General features: G+C 41.3%; 1 protein-coding gene across 1 annotated transcript in view; it reads left to right on the top strand.

Annotated features, from left to right (window-relative positions):
• Positions 1-10706, top strand: part of ASPG (asparaginase) — a 58713-nt gene extending 48007 nt beyond the window's left edge. Inside the window, exons 14-17 of the mRNA XM_010008163.1 lie at positions 2027-2113; positions 8354-8453; positions 8775-8833; positions 10447-10706. Coding sequence (XP_010006465.1) covers positions 2027-2113; positions 8354-8453; positions 8775-8828 — 241 coding nt within the window. The 3' untranslated portion in view covers positions 8829-8833; positions 10447-10706. The remainder of the gene's footprint in view (positions 1-2026; positions 2114-8353; positions 8454-8774; positions 8834-10446) is intronic.
• The last annotated feature ends 11775 nt before the right edge of the window (positions 10707-22481 follow it).

Below are 22481 nucleotides of genomic sequence, written 5' to 3'. Positions count from 1 at the left end.
CCTGTCTGTATCAAAGATTCCTGGAGCCCCACACCGCACAGCAGTGGCCATGTGGTGTATATGGGGCATGAAGTGCATTCTGGAGGGCTTCGGGTTGCCAGTCAGGAGCAATAGTTACAACAGGGGAAAAGAAAAGCTTGGTTCTCTGCTGGAATCCAGGGATACAGACTTTGTGTTCTTCAAATGGGAGCATGTTGAGGGAAAATATCACACAACTTTACATGCTTTGCTGCCTTTTTTCTTTGAGTACAGTCCCATAATGTAGCTTTTATTTTTAAAAGCACTGGTTTCATGCTGTGATTTAGAGTATAAGGTGAGAAATGAGCAATGCTCCAGGGCAGTTGCTGGAGAGTAAGCAGACACCCCCCATGTTCAGTTGTATCCTGCTATTTTAATCTATTTTAGGCCAAATTTCTTTTTGGCTAATTACTGTTCTGCTTAAGACTTACCTAAAATTTCTTACACATAGAATTTCTTCTTCACCACAGATTGAAAAACAGGAAACCATGCCATTATTTGCTGGCTCAGGGAGATGCTTGTGGATGACTAGGCCTGTCCTAAGGGACCCACCTGAGAAAATATTTTAGATAGCTGAACCAATTTGCAGTATGTGCTGTTCCAGCAATGCTTTGCCATGACACAAAGAAAGAATTTTTGTTCTGACTGTCAATTCAAACAAAGTACAATTAAAAAAAATATATCTGTCTGGTGGGTTAAATAACCTACATTTGGAAAAGCAAAATGATTCCACTAACACCTGTACAGTTCTTTGTTTAGTTTTAAAATTAAGAACTTACATGAAACATGTAAGTTTAATAGCTTAATAGGCTTAATATAGCTAACTGTAAAGTAACTTCTCATTCAAGATGGAGTTTGCTAAAAAGAGGCAGAGATTAGATAAACAGCTTAGTCCAGTTTGAAAATGGAAAAGCCCATGGCTAGCTCCAAGAAAATGCAGGGGATTAAGCAAAACATGTATGTGAGCTTATTTTTTATTTTTAATGAATATAGGTGAGGTTTTAGCTAATGGGTTGGAAGACCCCAATATCTTTTATTACAATGATATGCTTAACTCTTTGTTTTGAAGAATTATAGCATATCAACTTACTTAAGAGAGGAACTGTGAAATGATTCCAGATCTACTGGTGTCATCATGATCTTCTGGAGAAAAAAACCTGTGTTTGGATTTGTGAAATAGACCATTCGTCTAGCAGAGGATCATGTTGCCACCTCCTCTAGGAACCTAGTTCTAAACTTCCCACTAGGTTACTTACAAAAAAAGTATTTTGCACACTTTTCATTTTATTTTCTACAACTGTACCTTTAGAGACTGACCTTTGCCATAGACTTTCTCAAGCATCTGCCTAAAGTACAGGAGTTGGCTGGTAGTGCTTAAATATCTATTTGTCCCCTTATCTCAAAGGAAAAGACAAGGAAGACCTCCTAACAATCCAGGTGGAAATAAATAATAAAGGGAAGAAGGGTTAGGAAAAGATGTGCTTTTGTGGGATGTTTCTAAGAATACTTAACCACAATTTTGAAGCCCTAAAAACCTGATTTGCTTCTACATTCACCTAAAGATTCATTGCTTAACTGTAAGACGTGTTCTATTTAAGACTGATGTATATGGGCATTGTATTCTAGAAAATACAGGAATTATGCTGTGTAATAAATGTCCTCACATTGCATGCATTTCAATCTCAAATATTTCAAGTGTTCAATTAAGCTAGCATTAAGGTAAAGAAAGTTAAAGTTATTTGAAGAGACAAGGGTGCACAATCTCTCATTTTCAGAGCTGAACTTAACACTTCCATGGGCTTAGTATGTGAATGATTTTTTGATAGGGAGGGCAGATCTATTTTCTACATCTGTCACCTTGGAGAAGATTCATTGGTCCTGTGATGGTGGTGAACATCATATAAGAGCTTGCACTGACTGCTTGTGTGTATGAGTAGTGCTGGGTTCTGTGGAAAAAAACCCTACTAGTCCAGACACTTACTCTGTTTTTTCTGTTCCTTTCATAAAGGCACATAGAGGTGATTAATTTGTTACGAGAAACGGGAGCACACCTTTCAAGCCATGACTTGGAGAACATCGGGACAATACTCTGCAGGTAAATGTGATATAAGCTGAGGTGGCCCCAAGGCTGGGATGGAGGGGGATCGTTTTTCAGAAGAGACTCTCAGACTGGACAACAGTGTGTATACAACTTCCAATAAACAGTTGGGTCCCTGGCACATGACGTGGCCAATTCTGTACTAGACTAATAATGAGGAAAAAAGCTAAGTGATGTAATTAAGAATCAACTCTGTCAGAGCATCAGTAACTCAAGAGAGTCCCAAAGTAGGGAATATTGTAGGGATAAGTGAACTGGGAGCAAATATGCACTGTTTTTTCCAAGCACAAAGAGTGAGGAGGAAGCTGTGGAAGGTGTGATTGAATAGCATCTTTACTTGAGAATAAAGCTGCACACAGTGCATAAATTTTTATTTTCTTTAAATCCACTTTTCATTTACCTGGGAATGGCTCCTACTTTAACTAGCATATAACATTGTTCTTAAAAATAACTAAATCAAATAGACAAATAGGTTTAACTCCAAAACTTTTGAACAACTGCTTACTGTCTCTACACTTAATCTGAAGGGGATATAAACCTCTGTTAAAGCTGGTTTTACATACAGTTGCTTTTAATATATAAGGTGGTTTAATGATATGGATATATATTATGAAAATAAATAGATGCTTGATTTTATTTTTTCTAGTACTGGTCCTGAATTACAAATTACTCTGAGAATTGTAAGGTTTAATGTATTTCCTAAAATTACTTATAGTTTTTACTTCCTTTCTTCTCCTCTTCCTCTCAAAAACAAAACATCTCTGAGTACTTTATATCAGGCCTTGGCAGGAAACCATGAGACTTGTAGGAACCAACCAGTGCTGTATATTGTCTACAAAACTATAAGGCCAAGGTAAAGCTTATCTGTGTTCTGTATAGAGAGCGGATTCTGTTCTTTGAGCTGTTCTGGAATCAAGAAATACTAGCTGGAGTGTTTCCATTGGCGTAACGTGCTCAGAGGAGACTGGGTAATAAGACTTTTGCCATGAAGTTAAAATATGCACTTCCCAGGGCACAGCAAGTGATAGGCCAGAATAAGCCCATGGTTTGCATAGTTTGTATCTGCCAAGAAGGTGAGAGGAGTGGCTTGGGCAGTGGCAGTTCCTCTGCAAATAAATTGGCCCCTTCCTTAGCCCTGGTGCCACATGTAGAACCAGTTTGGCTAGCTGACCTGGGAGTAGTATGTTTAAAAAAACAGGAGAAGAGAGCAAGAGTCCTTTAAACGAAAGTAGTTCTGATGCAGTTTGCAGCAGCATTTTAAGGAGGATTGTGCACCCTGCATCTGTGTTGCACAATCTCCCCTTGTTCAAAGCTGGTATTTTGATAATACATTTTTAAGATCTTTTGGAACTTGCATTGATGGCAGTACATTTCATGTAAAAACAATGTAAATCTTCCAAACAGAGGACAGGAGAGGATGTGTGTGCAGAGGCTGAATGAGGACTTGGTGCGGTGTGCCTGGGGTGAGAGGGGAACAGGCTCCCCCACCTCACTGCAGGTCAGGAGCCAGAGCCATGGCAGCTCAGAGCAGCAGCCGTGGCCAAGGGCAGACATCACTGCACAGCATGGACCAGAGCACAGGCAGCCTGAGGCAGGAGTCAGGTTTTCAGACAGCACTGAAGTGTCTGGGTGGTGGCTCTTCCATACATGGCTCCTGCAGATCTGATGGGCTTTCTTTCCTCTAGCTGTTTTAGAGGGCCTGGAATAGTCTTTTCTGCCAAAGTGGACTTTTTCCACAGAAAGTAATTTCGATGCATAAACATTAAATCTGAGGTGCTGGCGTTTGTCCTTCTGCCAGAGTGTTTCAGAGAATTCTTCTGGAATGTCCTCAGGTGACCTGACTGATATACTCATTTTCCCAGCATGTTTGTGCTCACTTCTTTGTCCTACCTCTTACCTCCTCCCTTTAAGCCTTCTCTTTGCAGGCACAGGCACCTTCATGTCAGACAATGTGTCTGCTTATAGAACAAGGTGTTCATAACATATTCCTTCTGTCTAATTTGGACTATTTTCTTACATCTCTTCTATCTTGTAATGTGCCTTAAGCTGCAATTTGTACCAGTCTGAATTTCTCACCAAGGCAATATATCAACTTTTTGGGGTTTAGAAGGACAAAGCTCCTGGCTTTCTGATAAACTCTAGCTATAATCACGTTTCCCCCCATGCTACTTACCTATCCTCAAATTCATAAAAGACCATGAACAGTGATTTTTCTGTTCTAATACTGTTTCCTCAGCTTCATTTCTGCTTACAGTTCTGATTTTAGAATATAATAGACTAGTTCAGCTGGAAGATTTTGGAGATAAAAATAAATGTGCTGGTTTAGTACTGGAGATGTTTGAGAGGGAAAGGAGTCTGAACCTGAACTGACTATTGGACAGTATCAGTGGGAACTCCTGTGTAGGAAGTGGAGATGCACATAGGGGCAGCCAAGATGATCTAGTTATTTAATCTTTCATGGTTTCACTTGCTTGTTTCTTTTTTTAAGAGGGAGGTGTTAGTCTAATTTTTAGAATCATTTTGTTGATACTTGGTATCAGGTTCATGGCTTGTTTTGAACTGAGAAAGAGGTCCCAATGTTAGTAATCTGCTAACAATGTCAGAATCTCTTCTCATAGTGCAGTAGTGTTGTCATCTGTCTGCAAAGCCAAACCCTGACTAGATAAATTGGAACACTCAGACTTATTCTGAAGACTTGCTGAGTTGGTAAACTGGTAAACAGTTGTTTTGTGTTTGTTGTTTTTTTTAAGGAAAAAAAGCCTGCATAGAATTGAGATACTCTGATCAAGTCTGTACTTCACAAAATTAAATATAAGCAAAAAAAGCCAAACCAGCTTTCTCTTTCATATTCTTTGATTTCATAAAATGATAGACTATACAAGGATGCAGCCTTTAAAATCAGCAGCTTTCAGAATAAGATGCCTCATCAATTTAACATAAACTTGAGGGATAAGGCTGGGGGAGGAAGGATAAATAAGCCTCTGCAGGAATCAGGACCAAGCTTCTAATGCCTGCTATCTTTCAAAGAAGTCAGTTTGTCCCAGCTGAGAGAGACGTGGGGATACTAGCCAAGTGCAGCACTCACTGCACATGTATGTGTGCAGGATAGAATAAACCATGCCTTGTGCTGGACTGCTCACTTGCTTTTTGAGGATTTTAATTTTTAAAAATATCTTTTTTTTTTTCCTTTCTCCTCTCAGGGTGATGATACACCTAAAAAAAGAAAAGCCTTGTGATTGCTTTATATAGACATTGAAAAAGGAGAATCACTGAAAAAGCAGAAATTCCTGTTCCTGGAAAAGTTAAATCCTAGTACCTAAGAAGACGGGAGGGAACCCCAAAGTGTCATTTAACTGTACTCATTACTTCCCAGATCTAGAACCACACTGGCTCTTGTCCTTCTAAACCCTCTGAGACCTGAGCAGCTGCACTCCTGACAGTAACCGAGCACCCCTTAAGCAGCAGCTCCTGTAACTGAGCTTGCTCCATGCCAGTGTGACAGGAGGCACAAACTCTGAGCACATAATTGCATTATCACTGTTCATGGTATCTCATCTCTGTCATCATCATGGCTATATTAGCTGTGCTGAAACTGGGAAATGGGTACACAATAATTTTTTCTAAATGGAAGAGCACTGATACGCAGCAGATCTGGGCTTACATGCTGTAAATGGTGCCAGAGTTTTAATAAAATGTGATTGATTCAACAAAGTAGTTTAAAACATACTGGTAAGTGTACATTGAAGTTATTTTTATTCAATTTCATGACATAAAAATAGGGAACTTGCTGCTTAGAACATGCACTTGGAATTGCTGGCATAAATATCTCTGAGAAAAATACAGAGCAAAGGCCCCTACAGTGCATGTTAGAAGACGTATGTATAAATTTGACTATATGAAGTACACTTACAGTGTGTGTGTACAGGAAATATAGGCATTTGGCTTGACTTCAGAGATTGGGAATTGGAGAAAATATTTTGTGGTGTTCTTGATTATAATCAATTCAGTGACTACTAGGTTTCCTCTATTCAGAGTGGTATTGGAATTTTCTTGCTAGCTGTGTCACTTTTTGCTCTCTGGGTCACAGTCCCCACAGAATACATTTCTCACTTGATCAGTAAATGGCTGCTGCAAAACTGAAGATGCTTTTGTGTATTTGGATTGCTCTGAGGTCACAGAAGGAGACCACTTCACAGTGCTGGCCTCTGGCAATGTGGGTTAAATTGCTCTTTCTGAACAGGTGCTATTAGGCAGTTAATTTTCAAGTAAATGCAGTAGTCCTTGTTTGTTGCTTACAGTTACACTAGCTGAACTGCCCTGGATAAGTAGGTTGGTAGTATTTCTAAATGTGCTGGTCTTTGCCCAAAGTGATTTCTGCCTTGCATGAAGCTGAACAATGAGATTCTGTTCAGCAAATAGAGAGCTTTCCTGTCCAGTGTTGGAAACACTTGGAACTCTCACTTGCTAGGTAGGCTTCTTGGTTGATTGTTCCTTAATTCTGGGACCTTGCAGTGTCAATGGCAAGAGGCTTGTCTTTGTAAATAAAGATACTTCTGTTCCAAAAGTGGCTACTAAGCAATTTATTCTCTGCTTTACTAATGCTTACACGTTTTCTTTATTAATGCTTATTTTTCCTGCTGTTTCCTTAAGGATTTCCCACTGAACTTCCTGTTAGAAGTCCTTTGCCTTCTTGTTTTCTTACTGCTTCTGAGTGGCCTTTTTTGTGATGGTAGTTTCATTAATGACTTATTGATCCTTTTCTTCATGTCAGACTGAAGCACTGTTAAACATCATAGCACCAGACTCCCACGTCCCTGTGCCCCAGAGGTTCCAGCTGTAGGTCTTCTGCCCTGCCTTAGGGCTGGTAGGGTTGCATGGAGGAGTACAGAGACCATTTGCTTTTACTTTTCCTTTCCAGTCTTTGGGACAGCTGCAAGCAAAAGCCTCTCTGACTCTCCTCAGACTGCTGCAATTAGAGGCTTCCACTCCCCTGAAAACATTTTTTCAGGTGCTTCAAGAGATTTAATCAACAGAGGTGATTTCAGCCTAGCAGCAAAGTGCACGTTGCAGCCTTACTTTCCAGGTTTCTTCCATAAGCTTACCTGACTGTCTGCCCCTTGCATCTTTCCAGCCTTCTCCACTCTCCATCAGATCTGCCTGGCTTTGTTGTCATACCCAGGAGCCTGTCACCATCCTCTATCCCTGCTGCCAGCAGATGCTGTTTGAGCATTGTTTAAGGCAGCAAACGCTGAACTTACTAAGTTTGGGGAGGGTTCCCCCTCCCTTCATGAGATTTAATCTTAGCGGATGATTACCAGAGGGGTTCTGCTGAAACAAACTCTGAAGCCTGACAGATGTTGGTTTCTTGAGAAAACGGAAGGTAGTCTTCCTAGCCTTGTTGTCAGTTCAGCCTGCCCACAGGCTTAGTACAGATGGTCATGCTTTTGCATGTGTACAGGCTGTTGGCCCTTCTTTTGCCAAAATGAAAGTTAAAAATTAAACCAAAAAATTAGATCTTGTGGATGAGACTACCAGCAGATACGTGAAAAAATAATCTGGTGTACATTCTTCTGAAAATTCACTTATTTGTATATGATTTATTTTGATCCTTTCTATTGCTTATTATACATGGCAGATAGAGGTCATCTTTTAAAAGCTTTTTTTTGCTTGCCACCCATTTAAATATTAAAAATTATCTTATAAAACTCAAAAAAATATAGGTATGTTATGGTCCAAATGATACCACATGAAATAGGCTGTCATAACTTCTTATAGCAAACACACTTATGCTAACTCATGAAGGGGTTTTCTTACTGGTGTTAACTAAGGCAAACTGATTGCTAGCACACCTGCTTGTGCTCTTATTTAGCTGCACCTTGAGTTAGCCATTGCCCTCCCCCCAACCCATTTCATGAGATAAATATTGTGTTGTGAAATATGAAACTGCATGACTTTTTTTTCCCCTTTGGCCACAGTCACACCCACTATGTGAAACTAGCCTGTTGTAAGTACTTACAGCACAGCCCTATTAATTGAAGGAACTGATTCATCAAGCTGTGTTGCTTGCTCAGCTAGTCAAAGCTGTTGTAATGTTCCTTTCCTTACCTCTCTGCCCTGGCAGCCATGTTGAGCCTGTTCTGGTGCAGCGTTTGCACGCTGAGCTAATTGACAGGACCCAGGAGCACACTTGGAATGGACCAAAAGATTTATAACCAATATTAATTACTCTTTTTCCAGCCTTACCGCTAAAGGTGATGTGGATGGGCTGTATGCCTGGCACCTTGCTGGTGCAGACCTGAAGCAAACTGGTTATGATGGCAGGAATCCCCTCCAAGTAGTAAGTGTGTACTTACTGTACTCTGTATGGCGTGCTGGCTGTGCGAGTAGTAACACATGCTGTCGGGTAATATTAGTCTGGGAAATGTGAATGCTACTTTGGGAACTATAAACTGGATTAGAGTTTCTTACAGACTCAAGCCTGGTGCTGTTCTGAGGCAATAAATCGTTAGAGCCAGAACTTCCTCATCTATGTCAGAGGAGTTAAAATTTAAATTGAATTTTAATCATTTTGTGGTAACATATTCTTACTTCCCACAAGTAAGTATTTGCATGTCCTGGTACACAGGATGGCAGGATTTATTCATGTTTCTATTTACAGGCAGAGGCTACAGGGCATAAGGAGGTTCTTGAATTCTTTAGGCAAAAGCAGTAAAGAAGGTAAGAGCTCATTTTCAAGTGCTAGATTTCTGAAATGTACTGATCAGGATATACATGGATGAAAGTGGATTTTGTATTTCAGCCCTAGTTCACCCGAGGGCATCTGGGTTCAGCTGTCCCTGTCTTAGTTTCTGATATAACCCCAAGTATTTTAGTCCTTCTTTGTAGAGTGGGGTTACTGTTTATCCTTCTCTGTGCCTGAGCCTGGAAGTGCAATTTTATGGTGCATCCCAGTGTGGTTCTGAATGTGCTTGGGAATCTAAATGCTACTAAAATAAAACCACTGAGGGCATCAATGACTCGTTCTGTTGGGCTGTTGCAATAGATAGCTCCTCTGCCGTTCCTGCTTTAGGGAGGAAAAGCCTGTCATCAGGCTCTCTGCCAGACCTGGTGTTCAGGGAGCTGTGCCCACAGCACAGGACATCCCCTGCTCCAGCAGAGCTGCTGTCGAGGCCATCCCAGGTACTATGGTACCTATCACATTTCCACCTCTGCTCTCCCTCTAGGTTTTAATGGAACACCTGACACCAGCCCATCTTCTAGTGTAACATCCTCAAGCACCACAGGAAACACGGGGCAGATTCTTAATAGACAGGAGTTAGTTGTTGTACACACACAGACTACAGAAGGCTCAAGTCAGCAGAGAGCCCAGCCGAGGCCTTGCACCCGCTCTGGGCGCAGGACAGGGCAGTGCCACAGACCTTCTCTAACTCAGACCTTCGATGTAGCTGCCTGGCTGTCTCTGACACGGGCTCCCAGCATAAATCTCGTGTGCTGCTAAGGCACAAGGTGTGTTTCCCTGGCTGTGAGGTGAACGTGAGCCATGTGTTCAAAGCAGCAGATCTGACAACTCTCTCTATAGGAAACTGAGCGTTCGACCTTCTCCCGTGCTGTGCTGTAACTGGAGACATTATTAACACATGCCTTTAATTTCTCAAAACTTATTTGTGATGCAACACGTTGTTGATTTAGGTTTCTCTTCTTCAATTTATTAGCAAGTCTAATACCAATATTAAATATTGGAAGGAGATTATCACCTTTATTGAATAAAATTGACACAAAATTTAGTTAAGAGGTTTTGCTGGTCCCATTTGACGGATGGAAGTAAATCCATGTGCATGTAAGTGAGGAACTGCAACTGGAACCAGTAGCATTTTCTCATCACTATATACTGGTCTAAATGAACAAAGGACAGAATCAGGGATTTTTTTTCCTTTCCTGTAAAGTTGTGGTGGTTTTTTTTTTGTTTTAGGTGATATAGAAGGATTAGATTTAATCACAGTCTCGAGCATTTAAATGGAGGTTTTCCAGTGTCCAGGATGAAGATGCTAAAAATAACTTCCAGAATATGGGTTGTGTTGCAAAGAGATTTCCATTTTCAGTGAAACATATCTCCAAAAGTAACTCTTGTTTTGTAAGTGGGGAGTGAATGTGTTAAATCCTCAACTCCTACATGGATCATCTCTTAATTCCTTTGGACTGAGCCACCAGTAGTGTAGGCAGACTGAGGGAAGTACCGTATGAGAACTTGCTTGGCAGGCTCCAAGGTAATCTCTTCCCAGGAAGGTTTTGGATAATGCCAAGTTCTAAACATCCATTTTCTCTTTCTCCAGAGGCTGTAGAAGATGGTCGCTTCTCTTCAGAAATACCACCTTTGAACATTAATGGTGTTAAGCAGTTATGGGAGGAAAAGAGAAAAGGAACAACAGTAGCTGCTCTTGGAGCACACAGGAAAGCTAGAGCTTAGAAGTGTTCTCTGTTGGGGATCACATTAAGTTCCTAATGATTTTCTAAAAATTATTTGCTGCTTTATCTTTTAATCACTGTTTTTGAAAAGATTTTTAAATAAAAAAACTGAGCCTGGAATGAATTGTCCTCACAGTACAAGTTGTGTTTTTAAAGTGGCCTTTTGAATCCTATGTTAAATTAATGAGGACAGTACTGCAGGCCCAGCAAACGGAAGTGCTGTGGTGAATTAATACCAAGAAAAAACAGTGTACTGTGCATTTTTGGGTTTCAACTAATAAAATCTCTGAGGAACAATGTTGGTTTCACTTTGTCTGTTTTTTGCAATGGCTTCTATCACTTTGGTTGCAATTACAGCAATTGTGAGTGTCAGTGCAAACAATTGAATCAGTCATGGGCATCTGCCTGCAGTTGTGTACTAATCTTCACCAATGTGTCGCTATAAAACCTCACTTAAAATGAGGAGGCAGAGGCCAGAAAGCATGTTTGTGGCACTGTCTAAGTGAATTGATTGTTTTGTTTCTAATAGCATCTTTCCCACATCCTGACCGGAATATAATCAAGATTGCTACATGCTGGACACATAATTCTTTGGACTGTAAATATGTTCTCATTATTAAAGTTCCAGCACTTTCAGACTAAAGAAAAAAGCAATGTAGATCTTTACAGCTATGTCTGCCCTAGAATATGTAAATGTAGAGAATACTTCAGGCAAATGCATATATTGCAGATGGCAACTTTTCGTTTCACCTACAGCTTCTACAATAATCTATCTGGATTTTCTCTCTGCTTCACCTGAAGGGAATCTCTGAAGTGCATATAGTTTTTTCTTTTTCCTCTTTCTACTCTTCAGCCTTCCCACAGCTATTTTTATGGTGGAGAAAAGCTGCATGGACTACTTGCTGAGCCTGCTCATATTAAAAGATTCCCAAAGTATGCTGTATATCAGATCCCCCTAAAACAAGGTAACTGTACATGTAGTCTGAGGAAATGTATGAGCTCCAGTTAAAAACAAAACAAGATCATGAAAATGCCTGAAATTGTAAGGTGAAGAGTAATGCACCTCTACAGTCACAAAAATTACAACTACACAAGAGCACAAAGCATAGCTGCTTCTTTTCTTTTGAACAAAGAATAGTATTCTGGTATGAATTTCTGCAATAACAGGCATCAACAGGAAAACTGAAGGAAAGAAGACAGCCATTTTCTTTCTGCATATGAGCCAGGTGAAGACACAAAGGAAATGTGATCCAGTAAGAAGTTTTTTTATAACAGAAGATACCTATTACAGAAATATATATCCTATTCATATGTTATCTTGCATAAGATAGTGTTCCTGCAACTTCCTAGAAAATCTGCAATTTACCTTATTAATAGGCCAATATCTAAAAAAATACTTTAATGGCAAACACATAAATGCAAATTTAACATTTATCTGAGAAAGAACTTGGATCTCTTATATATGTCAAAATTTCATTCAAGGACTGTGTCCTGGTTTGAGCCAGGATAAAGCCAATTTTTCTTTTTACTGATTTCCTTTTCCTTCAGTAAGCTCTCTTGTAACTAGCAACAGTGTGTTCTATCAATCAGAAAACTCAGCAGAATTGTTTGTCATTGCTATCTGAGGGATTCCTCCCATCAGAGATGGAAATTTGGACACTCCCAATTGATGAAAATGCACCATCCTAGGCGAGAGGCTTTTTACCCATTCCTGAATATATTTGTATATAATTGTATATATTTTCTTGTATCATTCATTAGTGTTTTAATTAAAGCTGTGTAGTTTAGTTTTCAATCCAGCCAAGTCTCTCTCTTTTTCTCTCTCTCCTTCCCTACCTGGGTTGGGGGGAGGGGGGATCGAGAGCATTGTTGTCGGACCTGAGTCAAACTGTGACAACAATTTATTGGCGCCCAACGTGGGGCTCGATTTTAAGCCCAGATTACACATTTTCATCAATTGGGAGTGTCCAAATTTCCATCTCTGATGGGAGGAATCCCTCAGATAGCAATGACAAACAATTCTGCTGAGTTTCCTGATGGATAGAACACACTGTTGCTAGTTACAAGAGAGCTTACTGAAGGAAAAGGAAATCAGTAAAAAGAAAAATTGGCTTTATCCTGGCTCAAACCAGGACAGACTGGAACAGCCTACAAGCATTAGAAGAAACTGTCTAGGGTGCTACTTTTTAAAAAGTGGCAAGAATCACCCGGTCACTGCCAGAAACTTCAGTTGTTGCTTTTTTGTTGGGGATGAACTTTAGCACTTTTGAGAGCCTGAATGTGTCTTGTTCATCTACTATAACCTTTGCTCTGTGCAGTGGATTTAATAATAATAATAATTATTATTATTGTTATTATTGTTATTGTTATTCTCTACATGATAACTTTCAGTGTTAATTGGTGAGTCCATTTGTGTGTAGTAAGGAGTGAAAATTCTGTTTGTTTCTATCTATTTGTTTTAGTTACTGTAAGCAGCTGAGTTTTTTTCATTAGTTAAAGTATGTTAGACATTCCAAGGGTAGCTTAAAATTTTTAAACATGCTAATTTTTCTCCTTCAGACCATACCTGAAAAAATCAAATACACTTTTTATCCAGCCATCTCCTGCTTGGTAAAGGTTTGCAGATTAAACAGCTGTGCAGGACCATTACTAATGCAAACACACTCATTGTAGTGCTGGGACTAGCTGTGGGTCTGTTCCATAACTTCTGTAACAGGTTTAACTCCAGTTGCCCGTGATGTCCATGTACCCTTTCCTATCTCCATGTATCAATTACAGTTGGTTAGATCTAGCACATACTGCGAGGATCATCTGCAGATCTGTGCTTGGTATTTGATACACAGCACACATTGAAATAGCAAGGCAGAAGCTGGATTAAGCTGGTTTTGCATTTTCTTGGGGCATAGAGTAGCTTGTGATAATTTTAATTTTCAATTTTTAATGCTTGTTGGAACATAAAGATGACAATTCAGTTTCTGTTAGAAAATGGCAGTGGCTCCCATTCTTTTCCAGCCTCAGTCTAATAATGCAAGCATTTGAACTGTAGCTTCCCTTGCTCTACAAAAGCAGCAACAGGTGAAATGCCACACCTGGAATGTGCACAAGCTCCTGATAGCGTGAGAGTGTTGGGGCTGCCGCCGGTCTGGGACCATCCTGCTGTACGCGTTTTCAGCAGTGACTACAGAACAGCATCAAGGCATAATCACTAATGTGAGACTCACAGCTGCTGCACAAATGTTGCATTTGTTTCCAGTGGTGGATCTCTTAAGTTGCAGCGATGTTCTGGGAATGAATGCTGGTGCTGGAACCTCTGCTGCCTCTCCAAAGAGAGGACACTATGAATGTCTCCTGTAAAAGTCAAACATTGCATCAATTCTACAGCTTTCTTCACTTGAAAGACAACAACCAGCTTCCACTCTGTTTCTTTTTCCTAGTGATCCAGCTAATACTGCCAACGGATAGGGACTACTTGGCCTATGTCAGCACTTCCCCAACACTCACTGTATAAAGCAGCGATTTGTATGCCCAAGTTCCTGTCTGATTTGAGTTACAACTTTCCTTTCCTGAATGCAACCACTTTCTTTTTCACCAATGTCTGAAAACTTAAGTTTCTGTTTGGAGATTCTCATATAAAACTTTCTGTGACAGAAGTACATTATAAATTATTTGAAAAATCAGCATGTGCTTGCTCTCTTATTGCATGTCATCTTGGTAAACTGCTAACATCTGTCAAGGCTGGCTGACCCACTGACAGATTGACTAGCTGTGTCTGATCAGTACTTGCTGAATTAATTCAGCTGTTCAGCAAGGCTTCAGTATTGGCTCCTTCTTCTTAAATTGCTAAATAATTCCAGTTATGCACATCTTAATTAAGAATGACTGTATCTCAGGTTTCTTGTACAAGGATTTTGGTGTTCAGCAATGACTGACAATGAAATCTCTCATCTGGAACTAAACTGATTTATCCTGCTTGAATCAGTGCTTCTTTATTTGCAGTCTTCTGAATGGTGTGATCTACTGGGTTCTTAAAAAAAAAATCTAATCTAGTTGGAATATTCCTCCATTTTCAAAGTCCATTCAAGTAGTGAAATGACTAAGGAGGGAAATGTATCACTTTTACATGGAAGACAAAGTGGGCGTGGTACCACTTAGACACAGCACGATCAAATTCTGCCACAAGTGTAATCACCTTCTCCAGGTACTATGCTGATCCCTGCATAGGACCTACCACAGCAGTATATGAAATAACATGCTTTTTGTTTCCAGCATCACAATTGGTTAGATCACTGAGATAAACATGAAGTAATTGTGTGATGGGTAAAAACAAGGAATTATAAAGAACCAATCAAATGTGTATGTCATCACTGGCATTGCTGATATGTTGGTGTCTCTTCCAAGTGGACTCAATCAGCAGTATAATCATCTTCTAGGCTAGTTAGACTAGTCTTTCCATGTTTCTTCAACAATATTTTATGATACTGTGGTGCTTGATTGCACTTTCATTTTAGTGACTCTTTTAGAAAGTTCTTAATGTAGAAAGCTTCTAAGATATGTAAAATACTCTACTGAACCATACCAATGAATCTGTGAGACACAAATTTTGCCATCTTAGGATAGTCCATGAGTCAGAATAAAATCTGGTACTACCAGATTTATTATTTGTGCAAAGTGGCTACCCGAAAATTACTTTAGAAACTTCATTAGACATACATTTATTTACCTCTGATCAGGTGAATGGGAAGAGGAAGGAGACTGCACCTCAGAGGTGTAGCTGAGACAAGACTCCTGAGTGGTAGCAACAAAATGAGAATTCTAGCATAAAGCACAAAAACAGCACTACTTAACGTGGCTCTGCTTGGAAGGTGAAGATGATACAAATCTTATGGTCAAAGGATTTGGTCCTTGGCGTCCAAATGTATGTTGACTCCTGACCAGAATTGTGGCTGGCATAACAGGAGGATATAACAAATGGGGACCAGGACTCATCACATGCTCTGTTGGCAGGGAAGAGGCAGTGCCCCTTTCCCCTCACCCAGCCCTGCCCAGGCCAGCCTGTTGGGGCATGCTCAGCTGGTGCAGATCTTCTGCACTCCCACTGGCATTTTGAGCTCCACACCAGCACCTCCCTCCCACTCTGAGATCCTGCACATCAGAGGGAGATGTCAGTCAAATCCATGGGAAGGTGCCAAGCAACAACATCCTGCAGCTTTGCTCCGCAGCCTCCTCCGTACACAGGCGCTGCCAAGCTTCGGCAACGCACGACCTGATGTGTGGCACGTTGCACAACCAGACAGGAAAAGGCTGAGAGATTGTCCTCTGTCTTGGAGCAGCAATAAGTATCACAACAGTAAATAACCATGTTCACGAGACACGGTATTCATTTGTCTCTTCTCAGCTTCAAAATGGGACCAGAAGAATGGTGGCCAGGCAAGGCGTTACCTGGCCAGAACTGGCTGCTTGGTAGCGTATGCAGCATTTCTGAGTACAGATGAGCCCTGTTAATTACATGTTTATGTGCTCAAAATGTGTTCCTTCTGTAGTGCCACTGCTGTAGCTCCTACCAGGCTCTTGTGCTTGGTGCTCAACAGCCACAGCGCCAGAGCTTACAAGTAAAATTAGATGCAGTGAAAGGTTAAAAGGAAGGCGCAAGAGAATGACACTACTGTTTGTTTATGTCAGCTGGTTATTTCTACACCTTGATTTCCAATTATTTAACATGAAATTATTAATTATATAGCACAGGAGGGGAATGACAATCATGGCAATTCAGTAGTAACAGTCACATGTACCAAAGAAAAGAATTTCAGGAGAAAGAAAGAGGAACCTTAATGGCAATCTTTTGCTGAGAGATAAGGAGTTATCACAATTAGAACAGAGTTGTAAATTAGTCCTGTCATATGCAAGAAGCTGTTGCACTGGGGAGATTCTCTGATGGTGACGGCTGTGCACGAATAACTACACCTGCATCTTTCAGGGTGTGTGACTTCCTTCCTGGGTATGTTTTGCCCTGGATCTTTGTGACCACAGCACAGTAAAAATGGGATTTCAATGCATCTAATTCTTTCTGTGGCACAGCTGAATTTCCAGTTCCCACTACAGGGTCAGGTTTGGGTGACACGATTCCCAAACACAGGTTCCCAAAACACAGATCTCTACTGGATCCCCTAGAGCTCCATGGTTTCAGGACAAAGATGGCTGCCTGTTATCTCTGCTGACTGACAGAGTGTGATGTGAAATATCAGTATTTACTTGGACAACTGTAACAGAGCTCTTTGGCCATAGCTATGTCACTGTTCACCACTGTTGTTTGGAAAGTTCTACATTAAAGGACAATAAAACCAGAAATATGAGATATTGCTAAAAATTACCATGCTACTTCAGTGCAAAGCCACACTCTGACTCTATCTTCAATGGCTCGAACTACAAAATAATTAGGAAATCTCAATAGATGGTCAAATCATTAGTCATGACCTCCTTTCTGATGGCTTTATGGGACAGGACACGTAATTCTACTAACCCTGAAAAAACAGCTGGTTGGTGAAGGTGAATAAGTTGGTACAAGGTTTGTGATGGCTATTGCAATTAAGCATTGCAATCAATTACAAAGCTATGACAGCACCCTTAGTGCACAGCAGCTAATCTTAAATATGGATTGTTTGGCTGAAACTTTCAGAAAGGGCAAGTGTTTTCAAGTGTCAGCTTCCAAGGTCTAACATGAACCTTCATGGTAGAAAAAAAAGGTGGCTGGGATTTTGTGAAAGCCAGCTCCTCTCATCGTCTATGAAGTCAGACACCTGGTAACTGAAGCATTCAGAATTCTTGTTCACATCAAAATCATGTTCACTGGCTATTAATTTGTGATTTTATTTCAAAATTAAAAAAAAAAAATAATCAACTTACACAACACAAAAAAGAGGAGAAAGGAGAATTGTTTGTGAGGAGAGAAAAAAAGTAACTGTGAGGCCAAACGTTACTGAAATTTGGTAAAAGTACTATGGAGATGGTTTAACCAAAGTTCATTGCAAAACAGGACTCATTGGAATCCATGTCTCAGACCCATGTCTCCAGCTGTTGTCTCAATGGCACTGATGTGGCTCCTGAGCTTCCAGTGGAAAGTCATGGCAAAGTTTAACCTACACCATGACTGTGCAAGTACCTCCCTCATCATTTGCCATACACTTTTCCTCATGATTTTTAGGGCTCCTACTGCTGGAGTTCTCCTTAATACTGAGCTTTTGATACAGAGGCTGCCAGATCTCCCAGGACACATCCCCTTACAGCTCATGCACCATCTCCGTAGCGCAAAGATTGGTTTCCTCCCCCCTTGCTTTTTTGGGGTTTTTTTGGGGGGTGTTACTCTATGCAGATAAAGCTTGACCTGGAAACTTCTCCCAAAAAGGAAAATAAGTTAATTAATTTGTATAATGTAATTTCCACCATTAGCTGCTGGAATGAACAGAATTTACATCAGAGCAAGGAAAATGGTGAAGAGCAATATTACACACTAACTTGGTATGTAACCTCTATAGTGTTCAGGGACAATGAACTATCTGTTTAGACAGAGCACATGAGATACAAACCCCTTTCCTGCAATCTGATAATGCTAAATTCAAACAAAATTTTGTCATTCACTGGTGGCATTTTCCAATAAAATGTGAATTCTTGGATTCACATGAAGATGCTATCCATAATTTAATTTCTAGCATGCCTTTTATGAATTTAACTACTGAATAGCACTCCCCCCATCCTTCTAAAAGTCCTTGGTTGGAAAAATATCCCACTCCATCTTATTTCTCTATAGATCACTTGATGTTATTTAGGCAATCATCTCAAATGACTTCCTATTTGTGAGGCAGCATTAGGCCATCTCTCAAGGTGTTAATTACTGCAAAACAAGTTACTATCAAGCTATTATTATGCTCACATGTGACATGTAGCTGCTATACTGACAAATGAGTTTGAACCAACTAAAGTAAACATAAAGTTGCCCCATCAGTGTTTGCTATGAACATATGGAATGCTGGTTTCCCAGGGTGGGAGAAAATCCACTTGACAGGGTTTTTTTCTGTTTACCAGGCCCAAGAATATGACAGGTGCTTTACAGGACATATCAGACTCTGGGTCTTCGTTTAAAAAATGTCCAAACTAATTGTAGGTGATCAATAATGAACAAGAATAGCAATTCAGTAGGGAAATGATAAGGAAGATAAAAATGACAGGCCAAGAAATGGTAAGCTCTGTGTCCAGGCTTAGTTTGCATGCTGGCTTCATTTTAAGTTTTGAATTGTCAGATAAAACATGCTGTAGCAGAAGGAACAGTACTTTGGGTTGTCCCATGCCCTTCCACAATATTACCCGTGGAATAAAGTATTGGAGGGGAAGTTTTGGGATCTTTTGCCAAAGGAGTGTAGGGATATTGATGGATAATAATGATAGAACCTCCCAGTCATTTTTAACAGCATCATTTTTCCAAAGGAGAACCTCCTTGAAATATAATCTTCCTCTCATTGCCAGAGCATTCACGATCTTCCATATTCTGCCATGCAAACAGCACATGCTTTTATGTCCTCTCACAAGCTTACCCTTCATCTTCACTTCCTCCTAGGCCAGTTGTCTCTTACAATCACCCCTGGCATTATGTTGCCTTTTGTGCTGCTCTTTGTTTCACATTATCAGCTGATTGGTATTTTTTTCCCTCTTCCAAGAAAACTGCCTGCTGTAGATGTTACAGTGAGCTGCTCCTCCAGGCTTCAGGAGTGGCAGTGCAACCAGAGAGCTCTCAACATCTACTGTGCTGAGTCCACATGGGTGGGTAGCATAGTCCTTTTCATTGGGTTTGTGTCCCTGGACTGCAAATGCGTGGGGGACGTACCTGCTGCTTGCTTAAAAGGGCCATCTATTGCACTGTGATCCCTTAAGAACCAAGCACAGAACTACTGCAGTCATATATGCAGCTGAAAAGAGTAGGATATAAACAATACCTAATATGAAGACCATGTAATACAGCATAGCTTAAAGTCACAAGGCATCAGAAAGCACAGGATGAAGTATCATAGTTTTCACAAGGTTTTTTTTCCCAAAAACTTGTTAGAGGAAGGATTCTTCCACTGCATGGTGTAGAAGAAAAACCATCAACAGAAATTAAGAACTAGTTACCATTCCTTCTAATACAACTAAGTTTTTCCCTCTATACAATTTCAGAACCAATTCTAATATTTTCATGCCTCAATCATCTTTCATACCTTCACAGAGGAAGAACAATGAGTACATGGCTTCTCCCTTGTATAGTGCCATCTGTGCATTTCTACTGTTAGGCACCTCTGGCACTGTTCTGTGAGACTACCTAGCCAACAGAGGTAGCAGAGTGTTAGTTTTCTTACTTTTATAATTGAGGTGTGCAGGCAAGAAACAGAACTCATTAAATAATTACATAAATAAATTAAGTGTACATACAAGTTACTAAAAAAGAGCTTCATACTAGCCAGCTAAGGAAAGTGTACATACAAGTTACTAAAAAAGAGCTTTTTTCATACTAGCCAGCTAAGGGAATTTATACATTGACATTGATCCTTTTAAGCCAGTTCACTCTAGCCACCTCTTATATGGCCCTCATGAAGAAATAAATACAAGAGACCTGTACTCTCTTTTAATACATTCTTCTCTGAAAAAAACCCGAACAAAAACACAAACCAAAACAAACCACAAACAAACAAACAAAACAACTAAGAAGTTAAACACTCAATCAGTAAAAATTCAAAGCAAAAGATGATTCATCCTGCCTAAAGCCCATACAAGTTAATGTATCTCAGTTCCCCCCTGGGTGCCCCAGGCAATTCCCCACTTAAGGCTCGGAGTTCTTTAAGGGCAATCAGCTGTGTGTGTCTGAGCCTAGGACAGCAATGGGATACTTGAGGTTTATATATCTCACCAGTGCAGTAGTGGGTTCTGACTGGTTGGGCTGGAAAGGGCTTCTGCACCCAGTTAGGATAGACAGTCAAGTTATTATTTATCTGAGTGGTTTTGTGGAGCCACGGGTGTGGGTTTGTGTTTATCAGGGGCAGGTGAGAGTTGGCAGTGTAGTTACCTCTCTAGCATACAGCCTGTGCAATGCTGCTGGGCATGCTGTGTACATCAGCAGCAGGACTGGGAGACCTAGGACAGTGTGTCATTAACACAAATCACACTTCTTAAAGGGACCAAAGAGCACCCTTGCTTCCACAGATTCCACTGATGCCAAGGACAGAGATCCCCTTTGAATTACCTACAAATAGTTCACCATCCTCTAACTGAGGCAAGCAAATATCCTTTTGGGAGAACAAGAAGGTCCAGAAAACCTTTACAGATGGGGCTATCTGGAAGAAGGAACAAAATTAACTTCTGGGTTTGAGTCTGAGAGGGCAGAGCAGAAAAGCAGGAGCTGGTTTTACTGAAGTGGACTGAAATGCCTCCAGCCTAGATCCAGGGAGCTTCCTCAGCACGAGGTTTGCATAAGCTTCTAGAGTAACCTGTCTGCTCCTGCTTCTGGTGCGAGCATCACATTCACACGAGCTGCACTGGAACAGCTGCTGCACAGCCACGAGGGTTTATTCCTCCCCTGCTGCTTTGTGACGCCTGTACGGGTATTTCCTCCAGGACTGGATTGAGTCTCCTGTATATTTTTTAAGGGCCAAAGATCTTAAGATCTAGACTGCTAAAGTTCATACAAAGCATTTAGACAGTTCTTTAAACGTTCAAAGCACTATATAAACATTAGTGAAGCCTCATAAGATGAGGTAGGTAAGCATTATCTCTCCCTTTCAAGGTGTGGTGAAGTGACTTGGCTGAGGCCTTAGGCTGAGTCACTGGCAGAGCAGGGTTTAGCATCCACATCTTTTTGTAATGGTGTCTCCTGGGCTGGCTGGTGAGAGCAGCCCGTGGTCAGGCAAGGCAGGCAGCCTGGCACCACCACCAACCAGCATCCCCACTGCCACCCCGGGAAAGCCTGCTGTTAGACTGCCATAAACCCCATCCTGGGCTGGCAGGATGTGAAGGCCTTCCAGCTTATCCCAACAACGTGGCTCAGCAGCCTCAGTGAATTAGGTTTCATTGCTATTCTGTTGATCAAGACAGTAAAACTGAGAGGAATTAATTGAAGAAGCCCAAACTCAGACGGGTGCTCCCTGCGTCACGGCTGAGGGCAAGACAAGGAGCAAGTGGCCTGACTTTTGGAAGTTCAGGGCATCGTCCTCATTGGCTGCCCAACACCTCCAAAAATCAGGTCCCTCTTCACAGTTCTCAGTCTTGGTTTCCTAGTTCTGCAACCGAGTATTGTGATCTTCTCGAGCTCAGGAACACCCAGCAGCACAGAGCTCTGAAGAGGTGCAGTGCTCCCTGATGGTCACTCCTCTGACGCCTCCCGGGGGGAAGCAGCAGCCGGGCTGTGGGGAGAGGGGATGGAGACAGGGCAAACCCAGCCCCCTGCACACAGCAGTGGTTTCTCATGCCATTTCTGAGCTAAAAACCCCCACGCTCAGGAGAGCGAACACTGGGGAGGGCTCTGCTGTGCTGCCCTTCTGGAGGACGGGGCAGCCCATGGCAAGGCCAGGCAGGGATGTCCAGGGGCTTTTGCAGGTCAGGGAAGGTTGGCAGGTGGGTAAGGAGAAGAGACCCGGCTCCGAGCAGCAGGGACTGCAGGCAGGAGGCCGGGCCCAGCCACCCCAGGGCCGGGTTGGGTGGGCGCGACGCCACGACACGCACGGAGCTCCATGTTCACGCTGCGGCGACGGAATCCCAGAGAGAACGTGACTGGCCGGTTTGGGGCTTCTTTTTATTTTTGCATGTTGTTTTTCTTGTGTGTATTGTTTTTAGTTTGTTTTCCGGCTGGCAGCCAGGCGAGGGGAGCCGGGAGGGAGCCGAGGGCGGG

The sequence above is a fragment of the Chaetura pelagica genome, unplaced genomic scaffold (assembly GCF_000747805.2).
Source record: "Chaetura pelagica isolate M959 unplaced genomic scaffold, ChaPel_1.0 scaffold242, whole genome shotgun sequence".
Classification (NCBI taxonomy): domain Eukaryota; kingdom Metazoa; phylum Chordata; class Aves; order Apodiformes; family Apodidae; genus Chaetura; species Chaetura pelagica.
The sequence above is the reverse complement of the archived record's forward strand: the minus strand, read 5'-3'. Positions and strand labels throughout refer to the sequence as shown.